This window comes from Petaurus breviceps, unplaced genomic scaffold, assembly GCF_028583685.1.
Source record: "Petaurus breviceps papuanus isolate PSGF00001 unplaced genomic scaffold, PetGlider_PUasm1.0 90822, whole genome shotgun sequence".
Classification (NCBI taxonomy): Eukaryota; Metazoa; Chordata; class Mammalia; order Diprotodontia; family Petauridae; genus Petaurus; species Petaurus breviceps.
Genome location: NW_027187351.1, coordinates 1908135 through 1925998, shown reverse-complemented (window position 1 = coordinate 1925998; position 17864 = coordinate 1908135). Strand labels below are relative to the sequence as shown.

At 38.1% G+C, this 17864-nt stretch overlaps 1 protein-coding gene across 1 annotated transcript in view; it reads right to left on the bottom strand.

The window, feature by feature from the left end:
• Window positions 1-550: 550 nt before the first annotated feature.
• TFAP2D (transcription factor AP-2 delta) overlaps window positions 551-17864 on the bottom strand; it is a 90167-nt gene continuing 72853 nt past the window's right edge. The window contains exon 8 of the mRNA XM_069070745.1: window positions 551-827. Within this exon, the coding sequence (XP_068926846.1) occupies window positions 608-827 (220 nt within the window). The 3' untranslated portion in view covers window positions 551-607. The remainder of the gene's footprint in view (window positions 828-17864) is intronic.

Genomic DNA, 17864 nt, shown 5'->3' with positions numbered 1-17864 from the left:
CTGGAGGTGACCACACTTTCAGAAGGTGTGCTATTATTACACAGGACAGAAAACGTCATGACTTTCCTTTTTCAGGTTTCCAAAACATTTATTGATGGATTGATTGCTGGCTTGGTTTGTTTAGTGGAAAGAGGCACTCTTTTGTTACAAGGTTAAAGTCAAAAGAACTGCTGGAGCCTTAAAAGCTGGTGGTGGTTCCCATTTTGGACATGCTTCCTGATCCCTAACTACACGTTTGGTTGAGAAAGTGCATCAGTTAGCTTCTGAAAAAGCACGTGTTGCCTCTCCAAAGTCCAGAAGTGCTTAAAACTGTGATGAGGATAATTTGGAACAATAAAATACGTGCACAAAAGGAGTTTATCGCAACATAAAATTAAAAAAAAAAGGTGACAATTTCATCACACGATTACACTGCTGTTTTCCTTTTTTTGTTGGTTTTTTTTTTGTTTTGTCCTTTTTTTGTTTCATTTCCTTTTTTTTTTTTTTTCAGAGGGATAAGGGAGGGAAGAGATTTGGTCCACTGAAGATTAGTCACCCTCAATGATATATATATTAGAAAAAAATATCAGCAGCAAGACTCTCTGGAAATAGATTCTGTTTGATGTAGCTAGTCTGTCTTTTCTGTTTTGCCCTCTTTCACGGCAGCCTCTGAAGTTTTCCGCAGGGGGGCTTTCTCCGAGTTGGCATGTCCTTGGCCAGAATCCGCTGCTCCACCGTTTTTGTGTGCCGTGTGTTTTTCCAAGTAGTTCAGCATTTCACTAAGGACAGTTTGGAAAGTGCTTAGGGCTGCACATATTGCTGGAGTCCCAAAGCCATGAGTGATCAAGCTAGAAATGAAAAGAAGGGAAGAGGTGTTAAGGTGTAAGGATTTTGCATCAGTATGGTGGACAGTAGGTCCCCCTTTTCTATTTAACACATCCAAATCAATAAGTATTTATTGATCCTTTTACTGTTTTTTTAAAGGACGGTTCGTAACTGTAGTGAATAGAAAAGGCCTAAGACATGCACTCTGTTCTTGAGAAGCTTATGATCTATTTAGAAAACAGGAAGCCAGCTGTATTTGACATAAAAATGCAATATTTATCCAGCTACAAATTTGTCCTTTTTTCATTTGAGAAGAAACTAACAAAAAAATCTTCTCAGACATGGAAAAAGTAAAAACTGTCCTTTAAATTTGGACAGTACCTTGAGCTCTTCTATGGGAATAATACCTCTCTCTCTCTCTCTCTCTCTCTCTCTCTCTCTCTCTCTCTCTTTCTCTCTCTCTCTTTCTAACACACATAATAGTTACCAAATATTAAAACTATTAGTGGATGTTTTATGGGGTATTTATGGAAACATAAGACAAAAATCACACTGGTTAAGGTATGGATACATTGCAATTTGCCATGGTAAAGGGAATACCCACACTGAGACAAAAGCATGGATTCACTGAAGTATATGGATGCAGATGTGATTGTGTGTGTGTATAGAAAAATATACATATATAAATATAGATGTGTTTTATATAGATATTTAAACCCATGTATATACATATATTTATATATACATATATTTATATATACATATATATACATACACGTGCATATATACACATACAAACACACGTATATTAGCCAGATGAGGTAGTGGATAGAGCATTGGGTCTGGAGTCAGGAATACTCCTCTTACTGAGTTCAAATGCAGACTCAGACACTTACTATCTGTGTGACTCTAGGCAAGTCACTTAAGCCTGTTTGCCTCAGTTTCTTCATCTGCAAAATGAGCTGGAGAAGGAAATAGTAAACCAATCCAGTATCTTTACCAAGAAAACCCCAAATGGGGCCATGAATAGTCAGACACGACTGGAAAACAACAACAAGATGTATACATGTATGTATATGTAAGGGGGTGTGCATGGTAGAGAGCCTATTCCTCATTTATGTTGGATACCTTTTCTAATTTAGAAACCTGAAATATGGAGATGTGTATTCTAATCCATTTTCACATAGTAGATGGTAGAGCTGAAGGGCTAGTCTACTAATTCCATAACCGACTCCCAGTTTGATTATTTGGACTCTAGGGCAAATTCTAAACTAGCTAACTTTTGTCTTCGATGCTCATTCTTTATTCATTTGCCTACTTTTTTTCTGGTCATTTGTCTCCCTTAGAATGTAAGCTCCTTGAGGGCAGAGGCCCTGTTTCTGCCTTTCTTTTTATCTTTGGTGCATAGCACAGCGACTGGCACAGATTAGATGTTTAGTACATAATTGCTGAGCATCGAGGAAGCTAGATGTTACATGGGTTAAAGAAATGGGCCTGTACGCAGCAATTCCTAAGTTCAATTCAGGCCTCAGATGCTTGCTAGCTTTGACCCTGGGCAAGTTGCATAACCTTTTCCTGCCTCAGTTTCCCTAAGTGTTAAATAAGGATAATAACACCTACCTTCCGGGGTTGTTGTGAAGATTAAATGAGATAGTATTTGTTAAGCTCTTAGCCCAGTGCCTAGTATATAGTATATGCTTAATAAATTCTTGAACAACTAGACAGCACAGTGGAGAGACTGCCAGGCTTGGAGTCGGAAAGACTCCTTTTCCTGAATTTCAATCTGACTTCAGACACTTACTAGCTGTGTGAACCTGGGGAAGTCACTTAACCCTGTTTGCCTTGGTTTCATCATCTGTAAAAATGAGCTGCTACAGAAGGAAATGGCAAACAGCTCTAACATCTTTGCCAAGAAAACCCCAAATAGGGTCACAAAGAGTTGGACATGATTGAACAACAATATAAATTCTTGTTTTACCTTTCCCCAAATTGATTGTCTACTAACTGATATAACCTCCTTACCTATCTTGTGCTCTAGGGCATGATATATCTACTAAGTCTCAGCAAATAATAGTGGTTTTAATGAGATAGTCTAGCTATTTTCTAATATGTTACCTAGCTAGCATTTTACTACTGTCTCCTTAAATAATTTTAAAACAATTATTTAAGGAGAAGCCCTTAAGCTGGAAATTTTAAGCATGGTATATAAGATATTTTTGGTCAGGACACCTTTTAGAATCTCCAAGAATCCCCCCCCCCAACATACATACACACACACACACACACCACATAGGTGGCACTCTGTACTTTTGGCCTTCTCTGAATCCACTGTAGAACATGCTTATTCCACACATACCTACCTGCATAACCTCCCATTTATCAGGAAGCAAGGATACCTTGGCTGTGTTATTCTCATTTTTTTTCAGAAAACAAGATGGTCAGATATTTGGGGTTGCAGAGAGCCAATGCTAGTGAAATGCTAACTAGTTGGACTACATACATAGCTTTGTTTCCCAGGGATCATTCAGAGCTGAATGAACATGCCCTTCAGAATGTGGGGGAAATGGTCACAACCACATTTCCAGTTTGGGAGAATGAGTGAAGAATCCCTAATAGAGTAACTGGTGAATCTAGGTACCAAATAGATTAGTCACATGTCATGAGCTTTACAGGAAGAAACTTCATGATATGCTGTCTGGTTCCACCCTCAGACTTAGATCTGCTTCTCAACATCTAATTCAACCCAGAATAAAATGCTACTCTCTAGACCAGGACTTCTTAAACTTTTTCCACTTGTGACCCCTTTTCCTGTTTTGGCAGCGTTAGTTGGCACTGTATGACCCGAGTGCCTGAGCAGTGCAAAGTGCACACGCTTTGTGTTCAGAACCAAGGCTGCAATGAAATTGTGGGCAAGTGCTGCCAGAAACACCTTGGATTCATTACACATTTGATTTTTAATTGATTTTTGGTCTTTGCAAGTTCAGAAACACTTTACTGTTCCCAAATTTTTCAAGACACCATATGGGGTCACAACCCACAGTTTAAGAAGCATTGCTCTCGACATTTTTATTTCCCTTCTTCCTCTTCCTCCTCCATGTCCCTCTTTCTTCTTCTGGCTGTGGAACAGTAATCAATCAATACCACCACTACTGGGAAGTACAAGTGAGTCGATTGTTCTATGGCTCCATTTGCCACCTCTGGGACTTCTCAGACTAAAACACCCCTCCCTGACCATTACTCCTCTATATGTGTGGTCTTGATTGATTACAGAGGTTTTTAGTCTTTTTAGGTTGGCAGTTTGATGAAGAAATAGATTCCTTCTCAAATAATGTGTTCTAAATAATTAAAGCCAATTTTATATTAGGTAAAAGATTAATGAATAAGATATAATTATTTCCCATCTAAATTCACAGGCCCCTCTGAAATTTATCCACAGATTCCTTTGAAGTCCATGGACCCCAATTTAAGAATGCCTGATTATTAGAACATAAGCTCCTTGAGGACAGAGACTGTTTTGATTTTCTGTTTGTAACCCCAGTGCTTAGTAGCTTAGCAAAGTGCCTGGCATATAGTGTTTAATAAATGTTTCTCATTCATGTATTCATTCAAGAGAGGATGGTGGCATATAGCACTTTAAGGTTGGCAAAGCCCTTTTACATATGTTCGCTCATTTGATCCTCACAGCAACCTTCCAAGGTAGGTGCTATTAATATCTTCTTTTTACAGATGAGGTAGGGGGAGTTTAAATGACTTGGCCAGGGCTGTGCAACTAATTAAGTGTCTGAAGAAGGCTTTGAAATCAGGCATTCCTTTCTCCAAATTCAGCACTCTAGTCAGTGCCTCATCAAGCTGCCTCTTTTGCTATTATGGTAAATTTTATTTTCCTCTGGGTGGCACAGAACATATAGCACCAGGCCTGCAGTCAGAAAGCCCTGAGTTCAAATCCAGGCTCAGACCTTTACTAGCTGTGTGACCCTAGGCAAGTCAACTTTACCTCTATCTTCCTCTGTTTCCTCATCTGTAAAAAATGAGGATAATAATAGCATCCACCTCCCAAGGTTGTTGTGAGAATCAAATGAGAAAAATTCTAAAGCATTCCGTACAGTGTCTGCCACATAGTAAGTGCTATGTCATTGTTAACTGTAATCATCATCCTTGTCCTTGTCATCTTCATCTCGGTCCTTTCCCATTCTACTGATGGCGTAACCAAATTTCATTTCAAGAACTACTCCTCTTACTCATTAGCGCATCTTGTTTGTATTTTCGTTTTTTTCCCTAAAGTAAGGAATCTTTTCTCAACACTGTCATTCCCCTCTCCCCTGCCTCCCTCTCCTGCTATTCTCCCTCCTTTTCCAGAACCATATTGTAATTCTCTCAGTCATTTCATTCTGGCCCTATTGATTTAACCTGGTCTAGAGAATGGCCTCTAAGCATCAGCATAACATTTGGGAGGGTGCAAATACACTGTTATCGTATTGGCATGGAAGCTACTGGCAAGGATACAGAACTGAACCTGCTTCTCAACTCACTGCTTTAGAGATTTGCCAGGAGCAGTGTCAAGTAATGCATTCAGTCCTGGGCAGTCAGTACTGGTCTGAAGTGGTACTTGAACTGGGGTATCCCTGGTTCCAAGGCCTGCTCTCTGATTGCTACATCAAGCTGCCTATGTATGGGGTTCTGGCATCCTATTTGACTTATCAGTGAATATTATTGACATCCTGGAATCCAGGACCCAAGATAACTAACAAGGAGCAGGGCTTGTAATCAAAAGTTCACAGGACTGTGGCCCATTCCTCCATTTCATTTTAATGTTCTGGGTCTGACAGTAAAACTTTGCTTTTCAGATGGGCAAATCTTGCCAGGTGGAAGTTACAATTACTGATAGATTTATAGTTCCAAAATTAATGATATATTGTGTTTGTCACTGTTGCAATGTCTTGGAAGCTAGCTTTTATTCTCTATACTGCTACTGACTGAAGGGGTGCAATCCATTTCACACACTTGGATCTCAGTTTCCTTATCTGTACAATGAAACTCCTTCTAATTTGTTCTTTTTGGACAAGATAAAACCTCCTTTTGTCATATTCCACTCATGAATGTCATCCTACCAAGTTAGAGATTATATTTACTTTTCCTGCATCAAGATTTCAGGTTGACATTCTTTATTAAATATACTCTCTGATTCTATTAGAAACAAAGTGGAATATTGGATAGAGAGTTGTCCTCAGAGTCAGGACAACCTGGCTTCAAGTCCTACTTCTGACACACATTGGCTGTATGAACCTAGATAGGTCACCACTTCTCAGTGCTCTAGGTCAGGGCTTCTTAAAATTTTCCACTGGATTTTGGTGTTTTGGAATCATGTGTTGGTGTTCCATGGCTTGAGGGCATGTGCATTACAAAGTGCACATGCTTTGTGTTCAGAACCAAGGCTACTAGTGAAGTTGGGTGATGAAATGTGGGCAAGTGCTGCCAGAGACAACTCAGATTCATTATGTGTTTGATTTTTAATTAAGTTTTGGTCATTGTGCATTTATAAACCTTTTACTGTTGCCTAATTTTTTGTAATTCTATTTAGAGGTTTAAGTTTCAGAAGCGTTGCCTTCCTCCCTAAGATTGTATGTTGTAGAGCAGTTGCTGATTTCCATTGATAGGGGGAGTTGCCACACTGAGAGTCAATCATACCAGTGAAATCACTGATCCTGAAAAATAAATAAATAAAAGGAAACAACATTTCCAATGACTGGAAGCTTCCTATCTACAAAAGCAACTCATTCCATTGTTATACAACTAAAATTATTAGGAACTTCTTACATTGAACTGAAATCTACTTCTCTGTAACTTCCATGTAGTGCAAATTTTCTTCTCTGGAGCCATGGAGGGGAAAAAATTCTCATTACTCTTGACAACTTTCCAGATATTTGAAGATTGTAGTCTTGTGTCTTTGCTTTGATACTTCCTATCCATGTGACTCTGGGAAAATTCTGGCCTTCAGTCTCCTTACTTGCAAAGTAAGGGAAAATGGAACAACAATTACATTATATATCTCACAGGGCTGTTGAGAGGAGAGTCTTTTATGGGCCTTAACTATTTTAGAAATCTGGACTTGTGTTATAAGCTATTCTTATATATCCTCACTAAATCTTCTCTTTTCCAAGCTAAAGATAACCAGGTTTTTTTTTTTTCAGCTGCTACTCATATAATATGACTTTGAGTCTCCTCAGTATTCCTAGTCCTCATTCTTTAACACATTTCAGTTTGTCACTGTCCCTGATAAAATGTGGCACCCAGAAGTGATCATTGTACTCTAAGAGAATTCCAAGAAGTCTAAGAAGAATGGGATGATTTTTCTTTTGTTTTGAACATTCTTCTTCTATTAATAAAGCTCAAGGGTACAGCAAAAGTGAGCAGAGTCATGAGAATGATTTCTACAAGAACAATATCATTTAAAGACAACCCACTTTTTGGGGGGAGAGGGAAGGCAAGGCAATTAGGGTTAAGTGACTTGTGCAAGGTCATAGCTAGTTAAGTGTCAAGTGTCTAAGGGCAGATTTGAACTCAGGTCCTCCTGACTTCAGGGTCGGTGCTCTATTCACTGTGCCACTTAGCTGCCCCAAGATGGCCTACTTCAAAAAAACTCTGACCAGTATAATAACTGTGCATTAGACCAATTAGGTCTAACTGCAGAAGCCCATTTAGGAAGCTACACTCCTCCTAGAAGAGAGGTGATGAACTCAAGATGTAAAACAAGACATACATTTTTTGACAGGTACAATGAGAGAATTTGCTTTACTTGGATAATATGCACATTTATTACAAAGGCTTTGTTTTACTTTCCTCCCACCTCAGTGAGAAAGATGGTGAAAGAAAATTTTTTAAAATGCTTTTTAATTTTAAAAAGCTCAGAAGAAAACAAAAATGAAAGCAAAAGTTTGCATTTGCTTCTTTTTATTGCTGCAGCACACTGTAATGCCTATATTGACCTTATAGCCAATTAAAATAGCTAAAGGAATCTTTAGCCTGAACTGTTTCCTAGTTATGACTTCCTGATCATATCCTGAGGGTGTTTTTTTTTTAAGCCTGATCATAGAACTTTACATTCAACTGCTTTGGATTTTATCTTGTTAGATCTATTCCATAATTTCAGTTCAGTTATCTTAGGATAGTCATTCTGTCATCCAATGTCTCCTTCCCATTTTTGTCTCGTCTACAGATTGGTTAAGCCTATTAAAGTTTCTGACTTTTTAAAGAAGTTGAAAAGTTAGGCCAAAAGACAGAGACCTAACCAGGGAAGCATAGTATATAGAAGAAAAAACAAACAATCGATTCAGTGCCAAAGATTGATTTCAATCCAGGTTCTGTCTAGCTGGTTTTGTGGGACATTTGGCAAATTACTTAACCTCCTTGGTAGGTCTCAGCTTCCTTGTGTGAACAATCAAAAGATGGATTTAGAAAGTCTTTGAGCTCCCTCTCAATGTTAAAATATTAAAATACCTATTTCAATAAAGATTTTTTACAGGTTGATATCAATCCATTAATTTTTATGTTTGTGTTGTCATTTGATCTGTAGCAAATCTGTGTATGTATGTGTGTGTATGTGTGTATATGTATATGTGTATGCATGTGTGTATGTGTGTCTATGTATCTATATATCTCCATAGTTATTGCTGAGTCATTTCAGTCATATCCAATTCTTTGTGACCCACTGAGATTTTCTTGGCAAAGATACTAGAGTGATTTTCCATTTCCTTCTCCAACTCATTTTTACAGATAAGGAATTGAGGCAAACAGGGTTAAGTGACTTGCCCAGGATCACACAGCTAGTAAGTATCTGAGACTGCATTTGAGCTCAGGTTTTCCTGACTCCAGGCCCAACAAGCTACCATGCTGCATATACACATACACATACACACATATGTAGGTACACCCCTATATGTGCATATACACATACTTATCTTTACAAAATTACTGTGAGCCTTGGTGAAATTCAGACATGTGATGTCTATAACATTTCTCTGATCTAGTAATCTAGTAGTATTATCAAAAAAGGAATTTAAGTTAGTTTGACATGATGTTTTTAGTCAACCAATGTTGTGTCCTGGAAAGATCACCACTCTTTTTTTTCTTTCAGTTCTCACAAGTTTTAATAACAGAGAATATGTATCAAGCTTACAAACCCCATATTAATCAGTACATTTGCCTATCTTCAGTCTTCTAGCACTTCTGTTCCTTCCTCAAAGAATATGAACAGTTTCCTAAATCCTATCAGTGTTTTTTAGTACAGTAGAATGTAATCCATCAAAGTCAGATGAGTAGCTCATTTTAAGCTGCTAAATGCTCTCTTCCTCTTCCCTCACTCACCATAGATTTTAGTTCCTTCTTAATTGTGTTTGTTCTACCCTTTTAACCTGATAATCATTAGCTTTGACAAAGGGACTGTCTTTTGCATGTTTTGGTGTTGCTAGCTCTTGGCACAATGCCTGACTCATAGTGAGTGCTAAATAAATGTTTATTGACTGATTGATAGAGAAGACAGAAGCATGATATGAGTTGAACCAGATTAACTATAAAGGCTCCATCACTAAGATTCTATGAAACATAAACGGGCTTGAAGATATGCTTTTTAAAACATCATGGCCATGGAGCATGGACACAAAGACTATATGGATTTTCAAACACAATAAATCTCTATAAAGAGACTTTATCTTGAACATAATAAACAACTAAGATGTAGCATGAGGTTATGTACAGAGAAGTTGATCTGACCTTGGAGAGAGGAAGACCTGAATTCATATTCTGACTCAACATATACCAAACATGTCATTGTGGGCAAACCTCTTGACTTTGTAATGCCTTAAGAATTTAATTAAATTAAACAATTAAATTTCTAAGAATTTAAGTTGTGAAAAAGTTGCCAATCTTTATTGATAAAGGGAACTTCCTTGTTGGAAAACATATGTCTAGACCAAAGAAAGTTCAGTTGACTATAGACTATCCTGCACAGGATTCACACTTAGTAGTATTACCCTTTGAGTCTGAAGAAACAGGGACTGGGCTCAGTCTCATGATGAAATTCCCTCTACTGATCTTAGAGAGCTCCCTGGTGCACTGAGAGGTGTCTGTGTGTGTGTGTGTGTGTGTCTGTGTGTGTGTGATTTTGCTCAAGGTCACACAGGTCATCCTGGCTCTGATGCCAACTCTTTATCCTTTATGCCACACTGCTTCTTCCTTACAGGGCAGTGGATTTTTGAAATACAATGTCGTATGAATTCAGTTAATTTCATCTTCTTAGCTCCTAAAATCATCTACTCTGATGCCTCATTGGGGCCCGAAGATGACTGTGGTTTTTGCAATACTATGTTAGTAGGATGCTAGCTCTGGCAGGACATAAGCTTCAAGCCCAGGGCCAGGCCCAGTGAAAGTTTCTGTTGCAGTTAAGTGATTTCTCTTGATAATTTGGGAAATCATAACATTTCCAAAACCATTTGGAAATCCTCATCATCAGAAAGTTATCCAAGGGGAACTGAATTATTTGGTTACATTGCTCAGCAAGGCTTAGTGGGATAATGTCATGCAATGGTGGAGAGGTAGGGTGCAGTGGTTAGAGTCCCATGCCTGCAGTCAAGATGACACAGATCTCAAGCCAGAAAGAACCTTAGAAATTATAAGCTCTCCTCATTTTACAGGGGAAGAAACTACATATGAGTAAGTTGAACATGCAAGATCTTTTGTGTCATTTCTGTCTAAAATTAAACAAAACAAGATATACTAAAACAAGGGAAGAGAATTGTAGTCTTACACAGAGGATAACTTATATAGGTGTCTTCTAACTTCCACAATAAAACCAGCTCTCAAATATTCCCATGGATTGAGGTGAATATTAGCAAAGATAATCTCATTTCTGGGGTGGCTAGGTGATGCAGTGAATAGAGCACTGGCCCTGGAGTCAGGAGGACTTGAATTCAAATCTGGCTTCAGATACTTAACACTTGTTAGCTGTGTGACCTTGGGCAAGTCACTTTACCCCAAATGCCCCTCCAAAAAAAAAGCAAAAAAATATATAATCTCATTTCCAACTCTGGTATTTACTACCTCAGTGACCTTATACAAGTTACTTAAACATTTCTATGTCTGGAACTCAGTTTTCTTATCTGGAAAAATGAGAGGGTTATACAAGATGGCCTCTTAGTTCCTTTCCAGATCTTTTCTTCTCTCTGTTTCTCTGTCTCTCTATCTCTTTGTTTCTGTGGCTGTCTGTCTCTCTCATTCCCTTTCTCCAAACAGTTCTCACTTCATGTAAGTGGACTGTTCTACAGATCTGTATTTAAAGAAATTTATATCAAATGCTAATTTGCCTTCAAATATGGGGGAAGAGAAAGAGGGAGGGAGGAGGGAGGCTGGCACTTGGTTCAAGGATATATGAGGACCATGTACAGAGAGAAAAAAGCAGGAAGAGAAACACATGGGAGCTGGGAAACACACACCCAAGCTCAGCCCAAGGGAAGACAGGCCCATGGGGGTCTGCCAGGCAGCCAGGTGGGTACAGTGGGGGTAAAGGTCTCCTATCTCAGAGTCCCCAACCCTGGGGGGGACAATCTTTTCCTTCATCTAGTCTTCTGCTTTCACTTGTAGGGAGTTTTAAAAATTGTTTTTGGTGGGCTAGGGTGGGAGGTTGCAGACCACCTCGCTGAGAAGCCGAAGCAGAGAAAGAGAGAGAGAGAGAAAGGGAGAGAGAGAATAATACTGTACAGTAAAGTAAACAAGTAAACATAGGGATTTTTTTGAAATTTTGATTTTTTCAGAATTCTTTATATAAAATCAAAATTTCATAATGTGTGAAACTGTTTATATATGTATGTATGTATATATTTATTAGGTATTTATAAATGTATCTATATATACATATTCAAATACATGCATACAATATGTATGCATACATATCACAAATGATCCTATTGAACTGTAGAAAATTCCCAAATCATCCCCAAATCGTGGTTGGTTTGTCTTACTAGAATCATAGATTTAAAGCTAGAAGGTACCTCAGAGACTAGTGGCAGCCCCTTATTTTATAGATTAATAACAAAAGCAGTTTTTCATATCTTGATTGTGTTCAGGTGGCCAGACTTGAGGACCAACCTGGGATGTAGAGTTTGACACAGAAATCCACAAAATATATACTTAAAACTAAACAGATTACTGTCTCTCTCTCTCAAACCAGGTTAAGAGCTGAGGTTCAGAGAAGTGAGTAGACTAACCCAAAGACACATGAGAAGCACAAAGAAGACACTATTTTGTTTGTAGCTCTGGTGAAGGATGGGACTGATAAAAATAGTTGTAGAATAAAGTATATGGGGGGCAGCTAGGTGGTGCAGTGAATAGAGCACCGGCCTTGGAGTCAGGAGGACCTGAGTTCAAATTCTAGCCATGTGACCTTGGGCAAGTCACTTAACCCCAATTGCCCTGTCTTCCCTCCTCCAAAAAGACCTTGCCCCCAAAATAATAAAGTATATGGGCAGGTAGATGACACAGTGGGCAGAGTGGGCCTGGAGTCAGAAAGACTCATCTTCCTGAGTTGAAATCTAGCCCCAAACCCTTACTAGCTGTGTGTCCCTGAACAAGTCACTAATGTTTCCCTCAGTTTCCTCATCTGTAAGATGACATAGAAAAGGAAATAGCAAACTACTCCATTATCTTTATCAAGAAAACAGCAAATGAGGTCATGAAGAGTTGGACATGACTGAACAACAGCAGCAGACCAAGGCTATAGACAGAAAAATAAATAATTCTACATTGACAAGTTTGTGAGCTTTGGTTAAACTAAGCAAAGTTTAAGGCTAGTCAAGTCTAGAAGGTAAATTTGCTTTTTTACTTTTAATACAAAAAACATTGCCCCTAATTTTCCTTTCTGTTCTCTCTCTGTGCTTCTGAATTCCAGCTCATTGCTTTCATTTTCTTATTATTAATGTCACACCAAGGAGTAGGAAAGCTCTGACAAATTATGGAAAGCAATAAAATCACCTGCAGAGAAATTCCAGATAAACCGTATTTTATGACATCTGAGAATTTTACAGAAAATATGATTTACATTTAACATTCGTCTTTTTTCTTTAGTCATTATTTTTATAACTATTATGGTACTTATACATTTAATTTTGATTCCCTAAACACTCTTTATCCTGTGTTTCATTGGCCTGTTCAGAGATAGTTAGAACCTATTCTAGAATCAAGGGGGTACTTCCTAATTTCTGTGTTGTGGCAGGAGGACAGAGTACACCTTTTCCTAAGTTGTCAGGGAGAAGGATGTCAGAGGGAGGTGACTGAACCAGGAGCTTCTATGTCAATTACTATACAACTATGCACTCTTGCCTTTTTTTTTACCCTTAAGGCATTTCTCTTTTTTGTGTGAAAAGGATTTCTAACTCCTTCTGGACCAGTTATATTGATTAAAGTGATAGTTATAAGATGTTGGCTTTTTTTTTTTAAAGGAAAGTATCATAATGGTACAAAGTGCATAAAGTATATTCACAGCAGGTATTATGTATAGGTAAATAGATACACAGAAATTTAAGTTACTAAAAGAATCTGTGACTGTACTTACTGTAGTAAAAAAAAGTCTGGCTTTGGAGTCAGGAGTTCTAGCTACTTTGTAAAGTATCTTCATGTATGAAGTACTTTGAAACTGTAGAAGTGCTACATTGGGTAATACAGAATTTGAATTAGTAGTGCGCTATCCATCATACAATAGTACTTCTGACTTTTACTTTGGATTCAAGGAAAGCAAGTCCATTTTAAAAATATTTGAAAAAGAACTCTAAAAAAAGTGATCCCTTATAGGCTAACTTATGGAGTTGTAGTTTTTGAGAGACTGGAAACAGTTGTCTCTGTTCCATGTAGGTCTATATGTGGATGTTACATTGGTAAGCCCAATGAAACAAGGAACTTGGTAGCTTTGGTGACTGATTCTCATCTTTAAGAACAAATCACCTGAGTGATGAACCTCATCACCTGTTTAGATGGAGTGACCAAAGTGAATTCATAGAACCATAGTTCTGAAGCTGGTAAGGACAAATGTTATCTAGTTCAATCTCCTTATCTTATGGAAAAGCAAACTGAGGTCCAGAGGGAGGAAGAACTTTGTTTATAAAGGTAGCAAGTTTATACAGGAGGCAAATGACAGCTGAAATTTGAACCTAGGTCCTTCTACTGCAAATTCAACATGCTTTCTGCCAGCCATAACATGCTGCCTCCTTGAATTGGTATTGGAGTCAGGAGAGCTGTTTTGAAGTTTTATCTTCATGGACACAGGACTTTGAAAATTGTTAAAACATTATACATGTGTGTGTACGTGCATGTGCACTATGTTAAGTTTTTTTGAGTGATTCACCCAATTTGAGTGATTCATGTATTAGCCATCTGATAAGGTACTTTTGACTTTTACTTTGCATTCAAGAAAAACAAGCATGTTCTTAAAAATGCCTTTAACCATATTGCTTGTGTAGATGCAACTGCCATTTCAGATTCTCAGTGGAATTAGAAAAGAATGGAAAGAGGAAGACTGCAGGAGAAGAAAACTAATAGTGACATATACGTGTGCGATAGAATGTGAAGAGGCTGTACCCTGCTATGCCAACAAATCCTGGGGAGAACATTACTATTCCCTTGAAAAGGAGATGTATGTGCTGCGCTTCAAAGAAATGGTTTTCTCATCTGAAAAATGAAGAGTTTAGCTAGATGAGCTTTGAGGTCCCTTCCAGCTCTAAATCTATAATCCTGTGAACCTTGATTAGGCATAATTTTTTTTTTATCAGCAGGCAATAGCACAACTTTAGAAAATAGAGTTAAAATGCTCTACATAAAAAAAACCAAACTTGTTTGGATGATATGAAGCCTATGGCCCCCTTCTCAGATTGTTGCTTACATTCACAGTTGAAAGAAATACCAAATTTCAATTAGAGGTTATTGAAAATAAAGATGTAATTTTTCTACCCAAGTTTATGGACCCCCATAAATCTATCCATGGGCCCCCTGGGGTTCCATGGATCTATGGTTAAGAATTCTTTATATGGCAAAACTTTCCACCAAAGAAGAGGAAGGGCAAATGGTAATGCTTGTTTCCAAAGAATGCTAGCCTAGCTGATCCTCTCTTTAAACACACCCATGAATGTTGGTCTCTCTCCTTTCTTGCCTATAAGCTCTTGCAACTAAGAGTTCTGTAATTCCATTCTTTAAATTCAGACACTAGGTTATGAGCAAATCACTTATGCCCTTATAGCATACCTTAAACTTATCCCATCACATTATCAAATTTCCACTTAAAAACAACTTACAATTTTAAACACTGTAGTTTTCAGTTTAGGGTTTCTGGGAGTTCTTACTTTCTTAATCAACCCAAGACTTGAGAGTCTGTGATCCAAAACTTACTTGTGTTTAAATATAAACCTCAAACCTGCTATTCAGCGCATAATTCATCTTATATAATGAAAGGGTCTTCCCTTTTGCAGAAGAGGCCAAAATTATCATTCCTTTTCCTTATTCTATACTTTTTTTTTTGCATTTAATGAGTTTTGTTAAAGGATCATGGCATGATGCTATAAAGCTGTTTCAAGTATACTGCTATTTTTCCTTGTTGGGTAAAGTTTTATTATACACCCAAGTGAATTGTCTATTAGTTCTTTAAATTAAATCATTAAAATGACTTTCTACAACATGTCAGCAAATCCTTATGGCTCCTCAGCACACCTTAGTTTCTTTCATACTGATCTGGCAGAGGTACCGTGTCCAGTTGCGAGGTACTAACGAATATATTAATAATTTAATATCCATTAAAAAGGAAATGGAAGTTCTACTAGGGTTTTCCATTGGACATTGTGTCACACAGCTATATTTGCCAAATTTTGTTGTTTTTAGACCTCTTTTAGAAGTGGTGGTGTTAATGGGCTGAGAAAAATGTCTACAAAATAGAGAAAAATTAAGAGCATGTGGTTCATTTTTTAATATTTATAGCAATTTATTCTGTGAAGCTCTATTTGCTGTTGGTAATTGGTTTTTTAAAAAATCTCCCTTTTTTCTAAATGAAGCTAACATACACCGATAGCACCCTATATAGTATTCTGGCTATTTTTGCATCAGTCTCATGAGTTTTTGTCACTGGCCATCTTTCACTTTCAAGTACTATGTAATAATGCATCACCAGAAGAGTCATCCTCTATTTCCCTAGTGGATTGGTTGGTCTTATGTCCAATTGTAGCTGGAGGCTCAAGCCATACAGCTTTAACTGTCAGCAAAAGGGTTACTACAAAATACAAGGGGAAGAAGAAGAAAAAAACAAACAAATTAACAATGCAGTGGTGCAAAGAAAGGAAGCTGTGGCAGGTGCCCTGGGAATGCTGGGAGGGATGCACATAGCAGCTCCTATGAGACCAAACTCTTTTAAAACCAATGGCACAGGGATTCGTTTAAGGCCCCTCATCACTGAGAAGATGCACAGTACTTAGGGATAAGTCAGCATGACATGTTCTCTATCCTGTGGAAAAGAGTAAAAAGATCTGCCCTCTTTCCTTGCTGCTCTCCCAGCCTTATCACAGTATGTGCTGGTAGACTGGGTAGGGGAAGGGAAAAAACCAGGGCAAAGAGAAAATAGGCTAAGTAACGTTTACAGATTTCTATGAGGACAACTAGGTAGTGTAGTGAATAGAATGCCAGGCCTGGAGTCAGGAAGATTCCTCTTCATGAATCCAAATCCAGTCTCAGACTCTTACTAGTTGTGTGACCCTGGGAAAGTCATTTAACTCTCAGTTTCCTCATCTGTAAAATGAGCTGGAGAAGAAATGGATAACTATTCCAATATCTGCCAAGAAAACCCCAAATGGGATCTCAAAGAATCAGAACCAAATGAAAAACAACTGAACAACAGATTTCATAATTCCAAAGTTGTAACATTGGCTTATTTTTAAAAGCAGTACCTAATTAAGTGGATACAGTCAAAGATTTTGAGCTAGAGAGGACCTCAGAGGTCATTTAGTGAAATCTAACCTTTTCATTTTACAGACTTGGAAATTGTTCCTTCAAGACCCAGTACCAACCCTTTCCCCCAAGAAGAAGGGCCAGTAGTAATGTTCACACCAGAGTGAGTATATTCTAGGCACACTTAAAGCTACATAACTAGTTTCCCCCTCCCATAGAGGCAGATTTCCCCCTTTTCATTCCTTTATAAACCCATTGAGAAACTGAAGTAGCAGTTGTATATATGCAAAATGATTAGACATTCCCCATAGCCAATGCAAGGAGGCAGCATGGTGTAGCTAGCAGAAAACATACTGGATTGGAAGTTAGAGGACCTGGGTTCAAATCCCAGCTCACTTTCTTCATCTGTCTAGTCCAGGGGTGGGGAATCTACGGCCTCGAGGCCACATATGGCCCTTTAGGCTCTCAAGTGCTACCCTTTGATTAAATTCAAACTTCGTAGAACAAATTTTCGTAATAAAAGGATTTTTTCTGTAAAACTTGGACTTAGTCAAAAGGCTGCACCCAAGGTCCTAGAAGATCACCTGTGGCCTCAAGGCCACAGGTTCCCTGTCCCTGATTTAGTCTAATTGTACAGATAGGAGAAGGCTGAGAGTTAGGGACATTTCAATGGTGAGATCTGAACCAAATACACTGACTCCAAAGCCAGTACTCTATCCATTCTACACATGTTCTTATCATTTAAGTATGTGACTTTAGTGATCAAAGTTCACATGACAGCTAATAAATCCTTTTCATCAATGCCAATTTAAGCCAAGTTTCCCAACCCATTCTTCCTCTTTACCAGTACTTTTTCCTCTATGGCACTCTCTCCCTGAACCCCCTCCCACCATAGAGCCCAGAATCTAAGATCTTATGAGGTACTTTCTTATATAATTAGGTGAGTAATACAATTATTTTATTAAATAGGGGAAGATAAAGGTTAACTTAATCAAAGCTCCTTTTCAGTTATTGGTCTACCATCCTGGACTTGTGAGTCTTGATTTTACAATAAAGCATTGGAGGCTTAAGAATTAATAGGCTTGGGGTGGCTAGGT